At 53.7% G+C, this 21,844-nt stretch overlaps 2 protein-coding genes and 1 long non-coding RNA gene across 6 annotated transcripts in view; 1 reads left to right on the top strand and 2 right to left on the bottom strand.

Moving 5' to 3' along the window:
• The window catches only part of LOC106826360 (uncharacterized), a 36,593-nt gene extending 29,527 nt beyond the window's left edge, over nt 1–7,066 (bottom strand). For all 3 annotated transcript variants that reach the window (XR_011493809.1, XR_011493810.1, XR_001396865.3), the window contains exons 1-2: nt 6,929–7,066; nt 599–725 (exon numbers count right to left, since the gene is read on the bottom strand). This is a non-coding gene — a long non-coding RNA (uncharacterized lncRNA). The remainder of the gene's footprint in view (nt 1–598; nt 726–6,928) is intronic.
• Nucleotides 7,067–7,102: 36 nt separating this feature from the next.
• Nucleotides 7,103–16,211, top strand: PNPO (pyridoxamine 5'-phosphate oxidase). 2 transcript variants are annotated; one of them, XM_014833660.3, is made up of 7 exons: nt 7,103–7,401; nt 8,578–8,702; nt 9,881–9,980; nt 10,824–10,877; nt 11,126–11,254; nt 11,575–11,645; nt 11,861–14,034. In XM_014833660.3, exons 1-7 carry the CDS (start codon nt 7,255–7,257, stop codon nt 12,027–12,029), a joined length of 795 nt encoding a protein of 264 aa, XP_014689146.1. In that variant the 5' UTR covers nt 7,103–7,254; the 3' UTR covers nt 12,030–14,034. The 2 variants fall into 2 exon arrangements, with proteins under 2 accessions (XP_014689146.1, XP_070339204.1); XM_070483103.1 differs by lacking the exon at nt 11,861–14,034 and adding an exon at nt 15,926–16,211 and having other exon boundaries at nt 7,120–7,401.
• PRR15L (proline rich 15 like) lies at nt 16,205–21,593 on the bottom strand. Its single transcript, XM_070483104.1, has 3 exons — nt 21,263–21,593; nt 17,846–17,951; nt 16,205–17,591 (listed from the first exon to the last, which is right to left on the bottom strand). The coding sequence occupies exons 1-3, from the start codon at nt 21,576–21,578 to the stop codon at nt 17,261–17,263; spliced, it is 753 nt and encodes a 250-aa protein (XP_070339205.1). The 5' UTR covers nt 21,579–21,593; the 3' UTR covers nt 16,205–17,260.
• Nucleotides 21,594–21,844: the final 251 nt, after the last annotated feature.

The following is a 21,844-nucleotide window of genomic DNA, read 5'->3' as shown; positions in this document are numbered from 1 at the left end:
GGAGCCACTTTTGCCCGGATCAAAGCACGTACACTCTGCCCACAGACTCAAGTCATAGCAGTACCTTCCTCACCAGCAAGCTACTTCTGCCGCTCAACTCTCCAAGCTTGGAGGAAGGCTTTGGCCTCAGAGCCTGCGGGGAAGAAACCTGGGAGAGAGGGCCAAAGGGGCCTTGGCTAAGTCACTTGCAGAAGACTAAAGAGTCTGGAGAAAATGCAATTCCCTAAGGGCCCAGATCCCTTCCCAGGGCAGAGGGCCAGGCCAGGAGCACATCTCTACCCAAGAGAAGACCCCTGCCACAGATTCTGTTTCTTCTATCCCCTCACCCCGGCCCCCCAGGGACGGCAGCAGGATGATTTTGGTTTTAGCAAGTGCTGCAGATATGAAATTTTGGTGGGGATCGGGGCATGGGGGGCAGAGCTATTAGAAGCCCAGGGGTTGTGAGGTTATGCAGGTTGAGATTGGAGCGAGCTCAGAACAGAGGTTTAAACCTAGCAGGGGCCTGCAGAGCATCTGGGCCGAAGGGAGAGTAGGGTCGTGGTCAAGCCTATAGCAAGCGGGCTATGCTTTCCTTAGAAAGATGATGGCTTTTACTCACCCTCAGCAGGACACAGCCAGGGGTGTTGTTCTGAGCAGGAGTGGCAAGGCTCGTTTTGAGCTGTCCATTCCCTCACTGTTTCCTTTGTCACCATCTTTTCCTTAGAGCCAGTCCACCCTCACATCAGCTGAAGAAATAAAAAGGAGATGGGTCTCAGTTGGCTCACAGTTTCTCCGCCCCATCACTTCTTTGTTAATAGGCAAATAGGGAGACCCATCCTACCCATACTTAAGCCCTTTAGGCGACACCAGACCACCAGCTGAATCTACCGTCACAGAAGCCTCTTAACCAGCCCGTCAGCCCCACATCTCATCACTGCACTGGCAGGAAGAGGAAGACGGGAGAGGTATTTATCTCTTCCTCATGCGCAGGTTTTGCGACTGGAAAACTGCCTTGCTGAGTTCTGAATCGGGATCGGTGGGGTGAAGGGGAATATTAATAAATTGACCTCTTTCTGCACATGTTCTCTTGGCTTTGTGCTCAGGCACAGAGAAGCATCCTTTCCCGGGAGCTGATTGCAAGTCCTGCTTTATGCTTCACGTGCGGAAACCGACCTGGCTCCTCGGCATCCTTTGGAAATGGAGGTGCCAGCCCCCAGCAAGCAGAACTGCGTGCTGGCACTCAGGATTTCCCTTCTCCAGTGAGATGCAAGAGTTCAGAAATTATGCCTGACCATCTCTGTGTCCTACAGGACACCTGAGTTAGAAAGGGAGCAAGAGAATGCATTCTGCCTACCGAGGGCAATGCCCGAGGAAAGAATGGAGAGAGCTGGTGGCAAATTCGCCTTCATCTGGCTTTAATCCATCCTTTATTTACTTGAGAGTTGCAGGGGGCGGGAACTATTGACAGTGTGACACAGCCCAAGCTCACTCCAGACCAGAGGCCTCCCCAGGACATTTGATCAGCCCCGGTTGAAAATCTGGGGGCAGCCCACCTCCAGCAGCTCAAGAGTGGGGGCCACACAGCCTGAGTTCGCTCCTCTGCCCGCTTTCCTCCCCAGGATCATCAGCACCCCCCTCACCACCCCCTCCTGTCTGCTCAGTGATGCTCAATGCCACAGCTCACTGATCCCAGATGCTAGGATTACAAGCCCGAAAGAAAAGGGAGCTGGGGAAGGTTCCCCCTCCTGAAGGCAGATCCAGGCAAAGTCTTTTTTTTTTTTTTTTAAGATTGGCACCTGAGCTAACATCTGTTGCCAATCTTCTTCTTTATTTTTTCTTCTTCTCCCCAAAGCCCCCCAGTGCATAGTTGTGTATTCTATTTGTAGGTCCTTCTGGTTGTGCTATGTGGGACGCTGCCTCAGTATGGCCTAATGAATGAGTGGTGCTGGGTCCGCGCCCAGGATCCAAACCAGCGAAACTGTGGGCCGCCAAAGAGAGTGTGTGAACTTAACCCCTTGGCCACAGGGGGGTCCCCCCCACCTTTTTTTTTTTTTTTAACTAAACCAGCAAATAGAGCTCAGGCTTCCTTCAAACCACTCAGTCCACCTTTGCCATCACCTTTTTACTTATTTATTTATATTTGAGGAAGATCAGTGCTGAGCTAACATTTGCTGCCAATCCTCCTCTTTTTGCTGAGGAAGACTGGCCCTGAGCTAACATCTGTGCCCATCTTCCTCTACTTTCTATGTGGGATGCCTGCTACAGCATGGCTTGCCAAGCAGTGCCATGTCCGCACCTGGGATCCGACCCAGCGAACCCCGGGCCACTGAAGCAGAATGTGCAAACTTAACCACTGATCCACTGGGCCGGCCCCTTTAGCATCACCTTTTGAGGGCCCTTTGAGGCCCATACTTGAAGTTGATGATGAGAGCCACCTGCAGCATCTCAGGTCCCTGGACCCATCAGGGGCTCACGGCTGACAGAATGAGGCTGAGGTCTACACGGTGGTAGCTTCCAGGGAACCTAACCTGGGGTGAGACACTGCTTTGAGACAAAGACCTCATGTGACCTGACCAAGGTCTCTCAAGGCTGGGATGAAGCCACTAAAGGAACGGCAGTAATCTCGGGACAGGTGGCAGCTGGGTTTCCTAGTGAAGGGGTCCTCAGGGAGTAGAGAAGTGAGCCTGGGAGGACAGAATAAAGAACAGGGGTGTCGCTGAAAAGCAAGCACACTTGTGGTTGAAAAGAAAGAAACGAGGCTTCAAGAGGAGAGGCAAATACCTGCTCATCGGGATCATGGGCAAGAGGAAGGAGAAATGACCACTGGGCAGGCCAAAAGCAAGGCGCAACCAGGATTTCCCAAATGAAATGAAGAGATCCCCAGGTCGGATCCTTTGGGGCTGCTGAGAACCAGCTAGCACCTCCTCCCTCCACGTGTGGCCCCCACTCCAACTACCAAGACAGCCAGTGCCAGGCCTGAGACTGACGCCCTAATACCTCACTCAGCCTTGGAAAGCTGAACATCCCTCCAGCCAACAAAGCCAACCGGCCTCACGCCCACCAGGTGCAAAAAAAAAACCCCAAAGCCCACTCACCAGGCCTAGCTCCGGTACAGAGAAGTTTAGCCAAAGCGATTTATGCATAAACAGTACAGATTAGCATTTCCTGGCTGGGATTTTGAGAAGCCAGAGAAAGTAAGAGATATAGTCTCTCCCACGAAGGTCATTCTAATAGGGAGCATGTATGAAAACGATGGGACATATTCGAAAAGTGACGTGGGAGCAGATGCAGGGATCATGTCCAGGGTTAACCAAAAAACTGCAGGCAGGATATGCAGGTGAGGGTCAGCCTCCTCTGCATCCCTCCTCTGGGCCCCCTGATAATCACACTTAGGGCTCAGGCACCTGTGGGCAGAGCACCAAGCACCCATCCTTCTGTGCATCCTGAGGCTCCAAGCTGAGTTCACCCAAGGCTGGGCCCAAGAATTCCTGAGCTTAGGGGCCCCAGCACACACCCCTTCCAGCCTGCCATCAGCTTCCTGGAAAGCTGGGTGCTGTATTTCCCCAGCATCATTACCATGTCCCAGGCCCTCTTCCTTTCTCAGACATTCTCATTCTCCTCCATGGCTTCAGGTGCCACCATGGAGGATCATGACACCCAAACTGGTATCATTAGCTCAGACCTCTCCCCTAAGCTCCAGACTTGATTATTCAACCCAACCAAACGTGGGTGTCCCACAAACCCTCACACTTGACAGGTCTGATGGTGACTTCATCTTCCCCCCAAAGCTCCTCCTCCAGCACTCCCCACTTCAGCGAACAGCACCGTCCATGTCGCCTAAAGTCATCCAGGGGAGTGGATTCCCTCCTCTCCGCCCCACCCCCCAGACTCAGGCACCAGGCTCCCCACTCCCGCCTTCTGCTTCCACAACACTGCAGTGTCCTCCAGCCTCTCCCGACCACCGCCTTGCCCCCCGCCCATCATCCACTTGGTCACCAGAGCCAGGTCCCAAAATACAATCACTAAGATATAACTGAAACATAAAATTCAATCAAACAATTAGACTAAAAGGTGATTTAAGAACATAAACGCAGGGGCTGGCCCGGTGGTGCAGCGGTTAAGTTTGCACGGTGTGCTTCGGCAGGCCGGGGTTCGCCGGTTTGGATCCCGGGTGCGGACATGGCACCACTTGTCAAGCCATGCTTGAGGTAGGCGTCCCACATGTAAAGTGGAAGAAGATGGGCACGGATGTTAGCTGAGGGCCAGTCTTCCTCAGCAAAAAGGGGAGGATTGGCAGCAGATGTTAGCTCAGGGCTAATCTTCCTCAAAAAAAAAAAAAAGAATATACATAAATGCAGGGGGCCGGCCCTGTGGCTGAGTGGTTAAGTTTGCATGCTCCGCTTCAGTGGCCCAGGATTTCACCAGTTCGAATCCTGGGTGCGGACACGGCATCACTCATCAAGCCATGCTGAGGCGGCCTCCCACATGCCACAACTAGAAGGACCCACAACTAAAATATACAACTATGAACGGGGGGATTTGTGGAGAAAAAGCAGAAGAAAAAAAAAGGAATATGGCAAACAGTTGGTAGCTCAGGTGCCAATCTTAGAAAAAAAAAAAAGAACATAAGTGCAAAAGCATCTAAAGAAAACAGACAAGGCATAGTTTCCGAACCCACACACATCCCTTTGGTTGCCTATTGAAAAACCAGTGTGCCCCTCTGTATAATGAAATATTGCAATATATTTTCTATTCATTTAAGACTTTCTCAAGAAAAGATTAATAATTTTACAAAGTTGGAGGGCAGGGTGGCAAAGTGTTCAAGAAAAAGCAATAACAATAAAAAATTCATTTCTCCCCTGCAGACAGAACCCTTGCTGGGGTTGTGCACGGCCAGTGGGCATGTTCCCCTCTCTGGTTTGCACGGCAGGGCTGCTTTGTGATCCAGCCACTAAATCCCACTAGGCAGAAAAGCACAACACAAGCCTACTTATTATCTTCAAGACAAAGAGGAAAATATCAAAAGGCAACCAGTTGCAAACTTCCTCACTAATCACCAAGGATGGGAGAGGCTTTCGGAATCTAGCACTTTTTCTTCCCAGCTGGCCTCAAGAAAACAGGAATTAGACACTCTGGTTCCAGAACATCACAGGATAAAAAAAACAGAATTGTCGTCTGAAAGCTTGGCCCTCGCCACCTGCCTGATCTTCAGCGGGCACACCAAGCCCCTACTTGTCCAGCCTGTTTTCTCACCATCTCACTCCAGCCATATCACACTTGCGTTGTTCCCTTCTCCTGGCATGCCCTTCCACGGATCATCTGACAAACATTCATTAAGACAAATCAAATGCCTGCCCCCTTTATAAAGCCTTTCCTGTTTGACCCCCGGAGATCACTTTCCCCTTACCTCAAAGAAACATCTGTTAAAGTACCTGTCACTCTTTAGCTTACAGATCTGCCTTTCCCTCTAGACTGCAAGCCCCTTGTGGGCAGGAACCATGTCATCTTCTTCATCTTAGTATGTTCAGACCCAACTCAGTGCCTGGTCCAAAAAAAGTCTTTAACAAATGTCTGCTGAATGAATAAATATCTACCCCACTATACAAAGCCCTTAGCTTTTAAGCAAACATTCAAATGATCCTAGTCTTGGTGTCCCAGAATCCCGGGTCCAGGGTAGCATAGCCCAGGAGTTCTAAGAGTGTGGCACCACGAGCTGAAGGACACTAACTACTGCTTACACAAGTTGAAGTGCAGGCGCTTGGGGGGAGGGGAGGACAGCAATGTTCACATGTGGAAAGTCAGTTTCAACAAGAAAGTCCAGTCAACTCTCTATCATGTTGATGGAGTAAAACGATGGCAACACAAAACATTCCAACCAGTGGAGGATCCACAGATCAACATCATCAAGCCTTAAGACATGTATTATGTCTTTGCAGCAAATTCGTCTTCCAGGTTCTATTTGGCTCAAGCTACGTGCATACAATAAAGGATGACAGAATCTAATACAGGGCTTTATGAAGCTTAGCCATAATGCAGACACCTGGGCAGGGCAAGAAGCTCCCCTTACCTGGCACAGTCCTGGGGTGCCAGCCTAGATGACTCTTGCAGCTCCCCTTCCTGATGTTGGTGGAAACCAGGACTACAGAGAGCCCTTGACCCAAGGCTGCCCCAGCCAGGTCACAGCTGGAACGGGCACTGGCAGGTTTCCCATTTCTCAGCCCTGCGTCCACAGCCTGGAAGTAGCTTGCACAGCTACCTGCTCCCCTGTGCCCTCGGCTATGGTTGGCATTGACCTAGGAACTAGACTTCAACTACCCAGGAACGACAAAATGTGGAAAAGGGGAAAGTCGGCAAAGATGGGGGAGGCCTGGGAGAGGTGGGACAGTGGCAGCCTTTCCATCTACCAGAACATTGGCTAGTGCGAACTCCGCTGCACCATGAGCCGAGGGAGCAGCACGCTCCGGCTGGAGAGAGGGGGCGCAGAGCTGGAAGAGAATGGTGGCTCTGGTCTGGGATGGCTAGATCCCAAATTTCCCTCTTTCCCTTTCCCATTCTGCCGACTTCTTGCTCACCCCAGTCTCTTCCTGATCCCACTGCACCTCCCCGGACCCCCGAGTACCCCCAACACACCCACACTACACGGCACCTATCCCGCGTGGTCCACAAGTCACTTCACCTCTCCCACGCTCGAGCCCCAATTTCGTTCCACAACCAGATCGCCCCTTTGTCTCCCTGTCGCCTTGCCTCAGAGTCTGGCCCCTAATTCCATTTTCCATTTGTCCTTCCCCAGGCCACCAGCCTCCCCCCAGGGGGTACTTCCCTGCACTAGGCTTGCCTTCAGGCACCTACGAGGGGCCAGACACTTAACACTGACCCCTCCCCGCAAGCCCCCAGCGACTTATCCCCCGCCCCTGCCTGGGCTGCAGCAGTCCCTACATCTTTAACAAACCTCCACGTGCGTGTTAACGGCGGTGACAGCATTTCCTTGTCTCTCTGCTCCCGCCCCCGGAGGCGCCGCCCATTGGCCGCCGGGTTCCCCTGGTCTCGTTCTAATTGGCCTCGCTCCCGGAAAACTCCAACCAATGGCCTCTCCGCGCCTGTCTCCCTCCTCCGACTCTGGGCTCCCATTGGCTCCGAGGACTCAGGGCCCGTTCGCTGGGCTTGGCGACTGGCGAATTCTTCCTTCCTCGGGTTAGGGTCCCGGGCTGGGAAACTGGTTCCGAACCCAACGGAACCCAGCGCCGGGCGACGCCGGGTCACGTGGCCGGCGGCCTCATGACGTGCCGGCTGCGGGGCGTCATCGTGACGTTCGGGCGAGCGGCCGAGTGGCCGCGCTACCTCTGCCACCTCCGCCACCTGTGCGGCCGCGGTGCTATCATGGACCTGGGACCCATGCGCAAGAGTTACCGCGGGGACCGAGAGGTGCCGCCGCCGGCAGGGGCGACCGCAGGGTCGGGGGAACAGGAGTCTGTCTTCTCCGGAGGGGAAGGGAGTGGGAGGAACCCTGCGGGGTTTCTGGGGTCACCCCCGAGGGAGAAGGGGGAGAGTGTTCAAAAACCACCAACGGGCAGGGGTTCTGGGGGAAAGGAGGATTAAGATGGGCTTGAGAGGCAGCCCGTGAGGTGGAGCCGGCCTGGGCTGGAACCTCGCAAGTCACTGGGTGCAGCGCCCTGGGCAGTTTACTTAACCTCTCTGGGTTTCCTCACCTGTGAAGTGATCGTCCCTGCCTCCTGGGGATGTGAGGGACTTGGATGTTTGTGAAGTGCTTAGAACACTGATCTGCAGCTTATCCATGATAAGGAAGTAAGACACGGAGGAAGAGGGGGGGACCCCTCCAGCTCTTGCTGCCTCCAGTCCCTTCGCTTACCACTTGGAGAAGTTCTCTTCCTTTTCCCTCCTCAGGAGAGGAGCCAAGAGCAGTGTTTTGGAATTGCGGCCCAGAGCCATAGTTACCAAATCTGGCTGCATGAGAGCATTTCTGGACATGCTTGTTAAAGAGGCAGTTTTTCATTAAACCTCAGACCTACTGAATAAGAATTTATGGGGTGGAGCCCAGGAATCTGTCGTGTTTTTAGGCTCCCCAGGTGGTAGGTTTGGCACCCATGACATGAAACCCTGATTCGTCTGTCACTAGCTGTGGGACCTGGCAATTATTCTGCCTTTTTATGCCTCTGTCCTCACCTGTAAGGTGGGGCCAACAGAATTTACTTCCTGGGTACTGTTTTTTGTTTTGTTTTGTTTTGTTTTTAAGATTTAAAAAAATTTTTCCTTTTCTCCCAAAGCCCCCCTGTACATAGTTGTGTATTTTTAGTTGTGGGTCCTTCTAGTTGTGGCATGTGGGACGCCGCCTCAGCGTGGCCTGATGAGTGGTGCCACGACCGCGCCCAGGATTTGAACTGGCGAAACCCTGGGCCGCCAAAGCGGAGCATGTGAACTTAACCACTCGGCCACGGGGCCAGCCCCCTGGGTACTGTTTTTTGTTACGAGGTCATTGTTATGAGGATAAATGAGTTAATATTTGAAACGTGCCTAGAACGGTGCCACATACACAGTGAGTGCTATATGCGTTTATTAAATGAAATAAAACTCCCTTCCCAGGCATTCGAGGAGGCTCAGCTGACTTCCCTGGACCCCATGAAGCAGTTTGCTGCCTGGTTCGAGGAGGCTGTTCAGTGTCCTGACATAGGGGAAGCCAATGCCATGTGTCTGGCTACCTGCACCAGGTGGGCACAGCCGTGGCATCTTCTGTGGGCGGGTACAGATGGGGGAGGAAACTTAGGAAGCTCTCAGTTTGATAGATGCCAACTTTATGGTTCTAGCTCTGTTATTAACTTGCTGTGTGGCCTCAGGCAAGTTTCTTGTCCTCTCTGGGCCTCAGCATCTTTACCTATAAACCGAAGATCAGACTTCCCTCAATTCCATTTCAGTGATAAAATGCAGCGCCTCATTCATCTCTGCCCTTGATGCACCCACACACACCCTTGCCCCTCTCATCTCCTCACTACCCTATTCCCGTCTGCACTTTAGGGGCTGCATCTCCTGGGACCTCTCCGTGAAGCTCTCTCCCTCTCTTGAAACCTAGCACAGTGCTTGGCTGTATTGTTCATTTGGTAACCAATCAGATACCCCCTGAGACAGCTCTGGTGTTAGCCTCTCACTCAACTCTTCTTGTCCCCCATCACGAGTGTAAGGCTCTTGTGCTGTGGCCCTGGGTTTCCCCCGAGCTCTGGGCAGAGGATCTGATCTAACTGCCCTTCCAGTGGTCCCTGAGCATTGGCTGATTGCGGCCCTTAGAACCTTGTCGCTTTGCTAGGGCCGCCATCACGAAATACCACAGACTGGGCGGCTTCAGCAGCAGCAGTTGATTTTCTCCCAGTTGCGGAAGCCAGAAGTCTGCGATCAAGGTGCCGTCAGAGTTAGTTTTAGTGAGGCCTCTCTTCCTGGCTTGCAGATGGCCGCCCTGTCGCTGTGTCCTCACATGGCCTTTCCTTTATGCACACAGGGAGGGAGAGCGAGCGAGCTCCCTCTCCCTCGTGTCTCTTCCTCTTCTTATAAGGACACCAGTCCTTTCTGAGTAGAGTCCTGCCCTTATGACCTTATTGAACATTCCTTACTTCCCTAAAGGCCCAATCTCCAAATGCAGTCGCATTGGGGGTTAGGGTGTCAACATAGGATCTTAGGGGGACACAGTTCAGTCTATCACAGGGCCCCCGGCAGTGGTGTCAGACATGCACCCCGAGGACAGATCTCCAGCAAGCAAGTGAGAATGTGTGGCCTGAGTGCCCAGACGGAGCCAAATAGGGGCACACAGCTATAGGACTGCTCAGACATCCTGTGGGGCGGGATGGTAGCGAGGACATTGAGATGGGCTCTGACTGATGTGCTCTGCTCTTTGCCCCAGAGATGGGAAGCCCTCTGCCCGCATGGTGCTGCTGAAGGGCTTCGGCAAGGATGGCTTCCGTTTCTTCACTAACTTCGAGAGTCGAAAGGGAAAAGAGCTGGTGAGGGTTCGGGATAAATCCATCCCCGGCCTGGAGGGTCCAGCCGTCCCCTCCCGGGTCACCTTCTCATGACGCCCTCGCCCCGCCCCACCTGCCGTCTGTGCTCAGGTGTAGGCCTGCCTGCGGGCCTTTGCACCTGCCGTTCTCTGCCGTGAATGAGTGCTCTCTAACCCCCCTTGCTTCTGTCATCCCTTTAGCTAAGTAACTCCTGTTCTTGGGTCTCAGCCCCTACGTTCCCGCGTCAGGAAAGCCGTCCTCGAGTCCTCTGCTGAGTCGGCCCTCGCACCGTTTGCTGTTCTCATAACTTGTAACTTTCCTTTCTGCCGTTTTTTCAGTTTCTATCTATGCATTTATTTATGTGATTAATGTTTGTGTCCTCTGCTAAACGGTGAGCTCCGTGGGGCAGAGGCTGCATCTGTTGCATCTCTGTTACACCCCCACCATTGCTCCTGGGGTCCAGCCAAGGTGGCACATGGTGTGCATTCGGCTCATGAATCCAAATGAGTAGCCCTCCCTGAGTCCGGTACAGCCACACATGTGTTTCTGAGGACTTGCAAGTCTGTGGGAGAGAAATGGCAAAGCCTCACTTTGGAGTCCAACCGGCTTAGGTTTCCAGTGCAGCTCTACCACTTACTGTGTGAACTTGGGCACATTACTTAACCTCTCTGAGCCTGTATCCACCCCTGTAAAAGTAGGCCTGCCTTTGAGAGTTTAAATGAGATATTACAGCAGATGCATCTGCTGTGGGCCTGCAGGCTGCAGACTTCCTGCCCTCCCACCGCATTCCAGGGGTGCCCTCCTTGCTGTGCTGATGGCTGTCTGTGGATTCTCTTTCATTTCCAGGACTCTAATCCCTTTGCTTCCCTCGTCTTCTACTGGGAGCCCCTAAACCGTCAGGTGAGTGAGCATTCTCTGGACAGCCTGGAGTGGGCTGAGTTGGGAGGGGCCTGAGTTTATAGACGAGCCCAGTGGAGGTCTGCAGGCTGCACAAACATCCAGCCTCTCAGAGAGCTCTCAGTTAGCTGGGCTCGTTGGAGCCAGCAGTGGTGGGGCAGTGGATAAGGAGGGGAGAGAGAATGGGGCCTGTGCTGGTAGGGAGGGAAGGCAACATCGAATGCCATCTAGCCAGGGCCATGCCTGAGCAGGTGCGTGTGGAGGGCCCCGTGAAGAAGCTGCCTGAGGAGGAGGCCGAAAGCTACTTCCACTCCCGCCCCAAGAGCAGCCAGATTGGGGCTGTGGTCAGTCACCAGAGTTCCGTGATCCCCGATCGGGAGGTGAGTGTGGCTCCTCCTTAGCCCTCCGCGTGGTGAGGGCCCTGACTCGTCCCCAGAGGCTGTCCCTACAGGATGCTAGTGCCCTCTCTAGCAAAGTGAAAAGGATGGTCTCCCTGGGGGAACGCGGATGGGGAGCTGGGAAGCGGCCCTCCTGTGTCTGTCTGACCCTCCCATTGGACTGTGCTCCTAGGGGACAGAGGCCAGCCAGCCTCAGTCACTTGTGTCCCCAGGGCCTGGCACAGAGTACATACTCAGTAAGTGGTTATTAAGTGAATCATTGACCAGGTCTGGCCCTTCCTCCATCTCCTTCCCCTGGACAGTATCTGAGAAAGAAAAACGAGGAACTGGAGCAGCTCTACCAGGAACGAGAGGTGCCAAAGCCAAAATACTGGTGAGTGATACCTGGTGGTCATCTCGAAAGGGACACCAGGACCCTCACATTTCCTTGAAGCCACCCTGTCTGTGGAATCACACGTCTCCTCCTCCCTGTCAACCCTGGTCAGATACCTCCCAGCAACTTCCTTCGAGGGGCCCTGGGATGGTGTTGGGAGAGTGACACGGTTGGAAAAATGCACAGAGCCCCGAAACCTCTGCTTCTCCTTGTAGGGGTGGCTATGTCCTGTACCCACAGGTGATGGAGTTCTGGCAGGGCCAAACCAACCGCCTGCATGACCGGATCATCTTTCGGCGAGGCCTCCAGACAGGAGACTCCCCTTTGGGGCCCATGACCCACCGCGGGGAGGAAGGCTGGCTCTATGAGAGACTTGCGCCCTGACTCCCAATCTGCCGGCACTGACGGGAGCTGGGGCCGGGCGCTAAGAGAGGGTGTGGGACGGGAGCCAGGCCCTTCTAAACTCAACCCATTTCCCTCCCCAACCCTTATATTTAGGGCTCTTCAGAGTTCATTCTCCGAGCTCTCAGTTCTCAGTGGGCTCTCAATTAGCTGGTCTAGTGGAGTGTGACAGTGGCATAGACAATCACAGGTGGAAAATAATCCCATATTTTCTTGACCTTGACTATGATTTATTGGGACAATTCCCTCTAGGGGTAGCAGTTGGTGCGGTTCCCTTTTCTGGTGACACAGCTTGGGTCGCAGCAGCCCTGTCTGTTACCATGTGACTGAGTCATACTGACCAAAGCCAGTTGGTCCCATCATAGGCACCCAAGCCAATCTAGCCAATTGGTTTTCCTTGTCAACGATTTGAAACTTGAAATGGAGAGACCCAGAGCGTGGGAGTCATTGTAGCCAAATCAGCAATGGCAGCTAAGAAGCAAGAGCTCTGCTGCTCTTTGTAATTCCCTGAGGGGCCCTGGGTCTCTCCTCCCCATGTCTGGGCTGTGCAACTCCCCCTCCTGCCTCAATCCCCGCTATCTCTAAAAAAAAAAAATTGGGGGCATAAATCAGCCGGAATCGATGTCTGTTGCTTGCAACCAAAAGAACCTTAACTAACTCATTTATTAATACATATTTTTTTTATAGGACTTACCCTACTGATTGATAGCTGCCTTTCATTACCTGAAGCCCAGCAATGCAGAAAAAAGATGAAATCTATTCCCCGTAGTCCAAAGGGCCCGTGGGTGGAAGTTGCACGGAAATAGATTTCATCTGAATATGGGGAGGGATTTCAAATAATTGGGGCTAAGAGGGCTGCCTGTTCGGTAGTGAGTGTTCCGTCACTGGAAGTATTCAGTGCCAGTCAGTTAGGAGTTTTGTAGAAGGGATTCCTGTGCTGGTACCTACGGGCCAGGAAGATTTTAATCAAGCTTTACTTTCCATGTTTGTTTATGAAAACTATATATGTGTGTATATGTACATACATATATATATTTAATAGATATTTTTTTATTTTCCAGGTAGAATCAAATTATTGTAGAGATTATCCTTTCTGATTACTCATACATGCCCCTCCCCTTCACCCCCCCCACTGATGATGACTCTTAGACCACTGGCTTCGTCCATGCTGGAATTACCCAGGGAGCTTGAAAAACCCTGATGCCTGGGTCCCACTCTCAGGCGTGATTTAACTCATCTGAGTGCAGCCTGGGCTTTGGGAAATTTCAAAGCTCCCCAGGGAATTCGGTGCACCCAAGGTTGAGACCTCTAGTCTAGATCCTTGCTACTCGTGGTGTGGTCCACAGGCCAGCAGCATCAGTATCACTTGGGAACCCACCCCAGACCCACTGAGTCCCATTCTGCATTTAACAAGACCCCCTAGGTGACCAGATGCACCAGCCTCAACCCCTAAACCAACGACCTCCCACCCTCACAATGGGGTTCTTCAGTGAGTCTCAGCTGAGGCCTGTGCTGAACTGTATTTGCTTTCCCTGAGCACAAATCTAGTGACTAGCAACAGCCTGGATGAGTGGCCTACAGGCTTCGGAGAGGAGCCAGGCTGGGTAAATGTTTGCTGTGACTGAGCCAGGATCAGAGAACTGACTATTGTTTGTGCATGTTGGCATTGAACTTACCACTCTGTAAACTGTGCTTCATTCCTCTGGAAGGGCGTGTGCTTCAGTGCCTGTTATTGACCGGCTCTTCCAAGGGTGGCCCTCTGGGTTTGATCCCCCCTTAAGCCTGAGTGCAGGAAGGCACAACGCTAACCTGTGGCCATCTACAGGCGAGGGGCCTGGGGCGCCCTTCCCTGCCTGGTCCTGTTTGTGTTATTGGTGGCTGTGTTTCCCCCCAGCTTTGAGGCTGGTCTCGTCTGTTCCTTTCCTGTTCTCTGTCCGACAGTCACTGTGCCAAGTCTGTAATAAAAGCTTGTCAGCCGTGCATGACATTAATGTTCAACCTGGCTTGGTCTTGCCCCCACCCCCGAGGTTGGGGGGCAGCTGGGGAATTTAAGTGACCCTCACCTCCTTCTCTTCTCCAGGTAGGTCCAGGTTGGGTGTCCAGCAGGGGGAGCCCACTACCTGGGGTTGGCCCCTTCTGGGCAGCGCAGGCCAGTTCTAGCCACCCCTCCTGCTTCCCCCTTCCCCTCCTTGGGTTGTGTCCCAGTGAAACTGTGGTCGATAACCCGTAGCCTCTCCTGGCTCCTGCACATATTTGCACTCTCGGTTCCTCCTCCAGCTCCTCCTCCAGCCGAGTGAAAATCTGCCGCTGCCTGGGCTCTGACTCCCTGGGCAGCCTGATCCCCCTTTGACTTTTAGCACCCCACCATCCATCGATCCCCCAGCTTAGGGATATATGTGGAATTTCCCTGGAAGATTTCTGTGGACATCAATTTTGGGGCTATAGAGAAGGGTTGCATGCATGAGGCAGAGGGGCCACAAACCCTCTCACCTAAGAGGGGCAATGGTGGCAACATGGTGCCAGTATCAGGTAGAACCATGGGTTGGCGGCCCAGGGCCCAGCCTCATCCCCCGCCTCGCCTCAGGGAACCCCAGGATGGGTTGAAGTGGCAGGTCCCTACAATCTGGGGTCTCAGGGGACACTCAGCCTCAAAGCTGGTTGCGTTTCCCCCACTGGTTCCAGAGTCTGTACAGCACCCTCTAATGGTGCTCACCTCCCAGGATCCCAAGGCCCAGGTATGGCCTGCTGTCACCCACCTCCCCTCCTCCAGAAGGTGACTGTGCTCCTGTCCTAGTTCTGAGCCTCAGTTTCCCGTCTGCCCCTGCTCCCAGCAATTGAAAATCAAGCGTGGCAGGGGCTGTGTGGTACAGTGGTCACGTGCACAGGCCAGCTGTGGCTGCAGTCCTGGCCCCACCACTGCGAGCCTGCCTGATCTAGGGCGAGAGACTTAACGCCTAGGGCGAGGAACGAGGAACGGAAAGTCTCTAAGCCTCAGCTACCCCACCTGGAAAGTGGGGTGATGACAGCACCTGTCTCAGGTGATTAGCGGATTAAGTGAGGAACCTCTGGAGTACTTGCCACAGGGCTCGGTTGTAAGCCCTCTGCAAACATCAGCAGGGCTGATTAACACAGGGCAGGGCTGGCGTGTGGGGAAGGCCTCTCCTCCACCAGAGGCTTTGTGGATTGGGAAACTGGTGGGACCCTAGAAAGATTCATGTGGTGGGGAGGGATGGGGAAGAGGCCTTGGGAAGGCAGCACACCCGAGCCACCTCCCTCCCTCCTGGCTCCTGATCTTCCTCACTCATCCTCTGAGTTCCCCCTGGCCTGGGCGAGGCCACCTAACAAAGGCCCCCTTGTCTGGGTCTGTTTGTTTTGGTAATAAATTTCCTGAGTAACGCTCCCTGGGGTGGGGTGGCCCAGCAGCCTGCAAGGAGCTGACCTGGAAGCTGCAGGACCACATTGTTTAGTTGCCACCTTAGTCTCTCCCTGTTCCCAACATGAGCCGCAGAGATTTGGCCAATGTTTTTCCAATTCCCAGCTCCTGGAGCTTGAGAAAGAGCTGGACCTAACAGCACAGGGAGCAAGCTGTCTCCTCTCCTTTGAAGGGAAGCTGCGGGCTGTGGTGGAGCTCCTGAGTAAAGGAAACAGGCAAGGAAACCAATATGAACTGAGCGCGTCCTCCGGGACTACTTATAGGCTACTTAATACTGACCACTCCCTGGGAAATAGGTATTACTGCAGCCCCTTTAGGGAAGAGGAAACTGAGGCTCAGAGGAAGCTGGGTCTTTTTAATGTTCCCCAAATCACCCAGCTACTAAGGGGTGGAACCAGAATTTGAATCCTGATCCCACACTGAACCACTGCAACTTTGGGGTCAGTCTCCACAGGTCTGCTCCATTCTCTTCGCGCTCCTGCTGGCCTCTCTGCGGACCAGAAGGAACTGCCCGTCGAGGTGGAACTAGCTCTTTCCTTTGCTTTCTCCATCCCCAGACGCTAAGGATGACTTGGTGGTGAAATTAGCGTCTCAGTGACTCCATTTTCACACCCAGGGACCCTGCCTGAAGCTTGAAAGGAACAGATTGAGCACAATGTTCCACGTGAAGGGAGTAAAGGCGTGAAAAGCAGTCATCTCAATAAATGCAAGACAAGAGCATAAATAGGTTCTCTGCTTTGGCAGCATTGTTTATTACAAAGAGAGAAACCTACAATTATTTTTCTAAAGAAAATTCAAGGCTCACTCATTTCTGGGGCTGATCCATCTTCAATACTCATAGGGGAAGGAGAGGGAAGAACGGGCTGCCTGTAGCCCCTACCAGAGCTTCCGCGCCGTCCCCCGCCCCTAGTTTTTTTTTTTAAGATTTTATTTTTCCTTTTTCTCCCAAAGTCCCCTGGTACATAGTTGTGTATTCTTTAGTTGTGGCATGTGGGATGCTGCCTCAGCATGGCTTGATGAGCGGTGCCATGTCCATGCCCAGGATCCGAACCAGCGAAACCCTGGGCTGCTACATCAGAGTGCACGAACTTAACCACTCGGCCACGGGGCAGGCCCCCCTAGTTTGGATTCAGGCCAATGCAGCTTTCCTTTGAGGATGTGTGCAGGGACCCTCGGGGTCCCTCATCTGTCCTTCTGCAGAACTCCCCGAGGAGTGCCAGGGTCCTCCACCCCCTACATACCTGGGGGTGAAGCTCCAGGTAGTTTCCCACCCTTGTTAGGAGGTGAGCTCAAGTTCAGTGTCTCCGCCTCCAGCTCCAGGAAACCACCCCCCATCACGTGGCTTCTGGAAAATGTGCTCTCCGAATTGGTCCAGAAAACAGTCACAGGTAGAGAAAGTAGAAGGAGCAGCAATTCAAACTCACCCTTGACCCTGTGCCCTGGGAGGAGGTGACGTCGGTTGGCTCCCTCTCTCCATTCCTGGCCATGCCCGTCTCCCTGCGGGTGCTGCCACCACTTCCAGGAGGGCTGTCCTTCCTGGGGGGACTTTTCATCCTTGCACCAGAATTCGTGGTGGAGGAGGGTGGGAAAACCCTGGGATCTCCCAGGCCTTCCAGAAAGCTGGGGCACATAAATATAAACCTAAAACCAGACATTTCCTGCGAGCAGGCAACTGCCTCCATGGCTTCAGCTGTGGCCAGAGGCCAGCGTGGCATGCTCCTGTCTCAGATCCAGCTGATGGCAGGGAGTGGGGAGGCACTAGCACCCTCCTTGGCCCCCTTCACTGTCCTTTGCCCTCCCTCTCTTCAAAGAGGTTGGGGTTCTCTGCCAACGTGGCTCGGACTTTGCTCTTCTCCTTGAAGCGGCCAGAGTGGGAGACTTTGACATGCTTGCCCTTGGTGTTCTTGTCCACAATCTTCCCCAGGCGGGTGTTAAAGTTGCCGTTGGGGCCCTCACTGTCAGGCCTTGGGGTCTCCGCGCCGCCCTCTGTTTGGGCGTAGGTGTCAGGGATCTCATACAGCACCTTGGGAGTGGATTTCTTTTTCCTGAGGAACGTCAGCTTCCACCAACCAACTTCAGTCATGGCGTTCCCTGAGCCAAGGGTGGGCCCTCTGCAGGAGCAGAGCAGGAGAGAGAGGGGAGTCAGTGGGGAGAAGGGGGTGCCTTGGAGCAGCCCTCTCTAGACCCCTAATCATGGGCTATTTTCATAGCACAGGCTTGAAAGAATTGAAGGCAGGGCCAGATGAACCCAGGACTCAGGGAAATGATACAAGGAGAAGAGCGTGGGGTCTGGGAAGGGGCGGCTGAGTCAATATTGATGAGGAAGCCGCGCGAGCCTGGTGGAGGGGCAGGGGGACAGCCATACCCCAGGCCACACACAGGGCTGCAGGAAGGTGGACAGCTCGTCCAGGTCACACAGCATCCAGGCCTTTGACACTCTTCCCAAACTCTCCTCACTACACCACCAGGCCCTGCAGCCAGGAGTGAGCAGTGGTCAGCTGGGATCAGCAGGACAGAAAGACCCTGTGCATTTTGTTGGAATTCATTACAGAATTAAAATTTGTGATGCTTGGAGTAATTTGGACTTCCTGGTGGTGACAGCGGGACCACAGGAGCTGCTGGGCTTTTTCTAAGGGGAAGGAACCTCCGGCTGAGAGTGGGAAGTCCTGGGGACGGTTCCAGCCTCGTGACCTCTGGAAAAGTACTTCTCTGGACCTCAGCATCCTCATCTAACCCTTTCAGTCCTAATATTTAGCTCTGACGTTAATGCCTGCCCAGAGGTAGACACGCTTTGCAAAGTAAAACTTATAACAGTAATAATTACCGAGGGATGGCTTCCTTCGCCCCACCTCTGCCACCTGGCCCTAGCTTCCATGAGGACAGGGGTTTGAAGGAGAGCGGGAAATTTGGAAGGCGGTTTAGTGGGGCCAGGAGGTACAAGTGAGATATTGTTATCACAGGCTGGACCCTCCATAAGGAGACCCAACAGAGGTGGGGCGGGCGACTGAAATCCAGGCTTCTCCACTGACGAGCAATGTGCCCTGACACGGATGTGGCCTCACTTTTTACTAATTTCCACAAAGCTGCTGTCTGAGTTAACGGAAGTTCTGGGAGAGGCGTTGCCTGGGCATGGCAAGAAGAGAGAGCAGACTAGAGGAATTCAGATCAGTGAAGGAGCAGGCAGGGTGACGAGAAATGGAGGCGTCTCTGGGCCTGGAGAGGTTGGTGGTCTGGTCTCAGGAGTCCTGGGTGCAGCTGTGAAACATCCCGGGGAGGAAGGACAATGGCCACAGTGCACCAGAAAGCTGGGCGGTCAGCTGGTGCAAGCACAGGCAAATATATCACCTCCTTTTAAAAACCGATGGTCTAAACTACATTTTGTTTATTTATTTATTTATTTTTAAGATGGGCACCTGAGCTAACAACTGTTGCCAATGTTCTCTTTTCTTTCTGCTTTTTCTCCCCAAATTCCCCTACTACATAGTTGCATATTTTAGTTGTGGGTCCTTGTAGTTGTGGCATGTGGGATGCCGCCTCAACTTGGCCTGATGAGTGGTGCCACGTCCGCGCCCAGTATCCGAACCCGCGAAACCCTGGGTCACCAAAGCGGAGTGTGTCAACTTAACCACTCGGCCGTGGGGCCGGCCCCTAAACTACATTTTAAAAGAGACCAGAAAGAACTATGACAAATGATTGATAGTGGTTTTCTTTATGTAGAGGAAATAGGGGATGTTTCTCCCCTCTATTTTTCTGATTTCTAGATTTTTCATAATGAGTATGGATGCTTTTAAGAGGGGGAGCATATCAAATTTACAAGAAATGAAAGCCAGATGCTGGCCTAGGCTTGGAAAGAGTTAAGTGCCTGCATCCATGGCCCCCTTGCTGCTGTTGTCCCCTGTCCTTCCATATATCCATCCCCTTGCCCAGAGCTCGTGCCCAGTGGATTCCTTCCCACCTCTTTGTCCAGGAAGCAGATCCCATATGGCCAGCTCTGTCCCTGTAGCTGAGCTCAAGCAGCCAGAGAAGCCCAAGGGGATCTTGTGCAGCTCCCACTTAGAAAGGGCAGGAGTGGCTGAGAGAGGCCAGATAAATACCTTCAGGGTACCCTGGAGAGGTGAGCGCCCCAAGGGGACAGCCTGAGAGGTTTGCCTTGGCTGCTTGCCCCACCTGGGTGGAACTCGGTGTTCCAGAAGGGGTTTCTGGTAGGAGTTCTGGGGAGGGCCCGGAAGGAGGGACAGGGCGCTTGCTTGGCCTGTGGGTGCCCCAGTTGCTGCCTGGTCTGAGGTGAGGCCCACGGCCCCACCACCGCCCATCCAGGGCTGCCAAGGAACTTGGGGAGTGGAGGATCCAGCTCCTGGCGCAGACTGCCTACCTCCACGAGAGGAAGTGGCCCTGCTGCGCCGTTTAAAATAGACCTGCTTTACCAGGTATTTCAAGTTGGCATTCGCAGGGCTTAACTCTCCTTGGAGTGAAGGGAGCGACAGGTCACAGGGAACTTGTCAGAAAACCATAGAGAGAGTTGGAAACAGCCCTTGGAGCCTGCTCTGGGGCCTCCACCATAGCACCAAGGCATCGGCGCCTTTGTCTGCTGGCCTTGAACTCTCGTCCCTCTAGGATGCTTTCAGCCAGGCCTTGCTGTCCCTTCTGTCCAGGAGGACATGCGAGCACCAGTAAGCAGATGTTTGCCCCTTTAGGCGAGAGTGACATATGAAAATCTGATCTGCAGAACAGCTAAACAAGCAGACTATTTTTTGTTTTACAAAATAACCCAGCTACAAGATTCTTTTAAATAGTGAGCTACCCCACAGAGAGTGTAAAATCTGATTTGCTTTAAAAAAAAAAAAAAGAAAGTGATGTAATAGCCAAACTTCCCAGCTATACCAAGTAGCAAAGAGCAAGATACTACGGCCACATGCCCACCCCTGATCACAGAAGGCTGAGGACACTGGGGGCAGGGGTGTACTTGGATTTCAAACAGACCTGGCACTTGGTAACATGTGGTGGGCCCTGTGGTCTGATGGGCAGGGCCCTGAGCTGGCCCTGCAGAGGGCTGGGCCCTTGCCCTGGGGCCTACATCTATGGATGATAGAAATTGGCCCCTGAGGATGCCAACTACACCTCTACTGTTGGCACAGCTTTGGATGCCACAAAGGGCCTCTCGGCACAGCCTGCCACCCCCTGCCTGTGGCATGCATGTGGGCACCCCTAGATGGGCCCTTCCACCCCAGTTGAGTTCTGTGAGCCGCTCTATGGGGCTTACCCAGACTGGGCTGGACCCTTTCGGAGCTGGACAAGTTAACCACTGACTGAGGTGGAGGTGCAGGGGTGGAAAGGGGTGTTGAGGGAGCAAGACAGCTTGTATGTTGTAAAACAAAACCCAGAACACCCACCTCCCATCCCTCTGCAGGGCCGCCGATGGCACTTCTCCACTCTGGATAAGACTGGGGTACCCTGGATAGGAACAGGGAGATGTTCCTACCAGACAGCCTGAAACATCCTCCAGGCTGGGGGATAGGAAGTGGTAGGCACCCGTTCAGCAAGAGTTAATAGAGAGCTGCTCTGGAGTGAAACTTTCCCAGAAGGAGCTCTGCTGGAGGCCTGGACTGACTCCAAGAAGCCAACGGGATGAGTCTGAGTTCTGCCTGCCCACCTTGGGAGAAATGGGGGCCGACATGCCTGGGATCCCCCTCCCGGCTAAGCTCGTCAGCCATGGAGGCAGAACTGGGTGCCCTGACTGGAGTCTGTGCCTTGGTTTCCCCACCCGCACACCCTCTGCCTGTACCTGTAGTCCGACTGCTCCGAGATGGAGGTGAGACTTTCCTTAGAGAAGGAGCTGAGTGTAGGAGCTGCCCGGGAGGGTGACTGGCGGAAGTGGGGGTGCCTCCGGGGTGCCACGCCAGGCAGGGCTCAGGCCGGGAGAGCTGGGTAGGAGCAGCTGCCCAGCAGGTGCTAGAGAAACAGGTGCAGGAGTGAGTACCTGCTCCTCTGCGGCTCCAGGAGTCAAGGTGAACCTGAAACCCAGCCCCTCCCGCTAAGTAAACAGCAGCAGAGGCCGGCTCGGCTGATGAATATTCATCACCCCAGAAATCCAATCCCATTGCCCCTGTACCCACCCAGAAGCCAGGGTCCTCCAGGGACCGCCTAGCCAGCAGGAGGGAGTCCCAAGGGAAGTCTGGGCTAGGGGCAACACGGGAGCCTCTCTCCTCAGTTTCCCACTCTCAGGTGCCTGGTTGCAGCCCCGGCCATAGCCAAGGTCACTCCCGCTCATCTCATCCTCCAAAGAGGCTCAGGCCCCTCTCCAGCTGGACCGCTCCTGGATGTTGCCCTGGGCACAACGGGGAAAGGGTTAAGAGCCGCTGCTCCC

This window comes from Equus asinus, chromosome 13 (genome assembly GCF_041296235.1).
Source record: "Equus asinus isolate D_3611 breed Donkey chromosome 13, EquAss-T2T_v2, whole genome shotgun sequence".
Lineage (NCBI taxonomy): Eukaryota > Metazoa > Chordata > Mammalia > Perissodactyla > Equidae > Equus > Equus asinus.
This window is presented reverse-complemented; position numbering and strand designations above follow the sequence as displayed.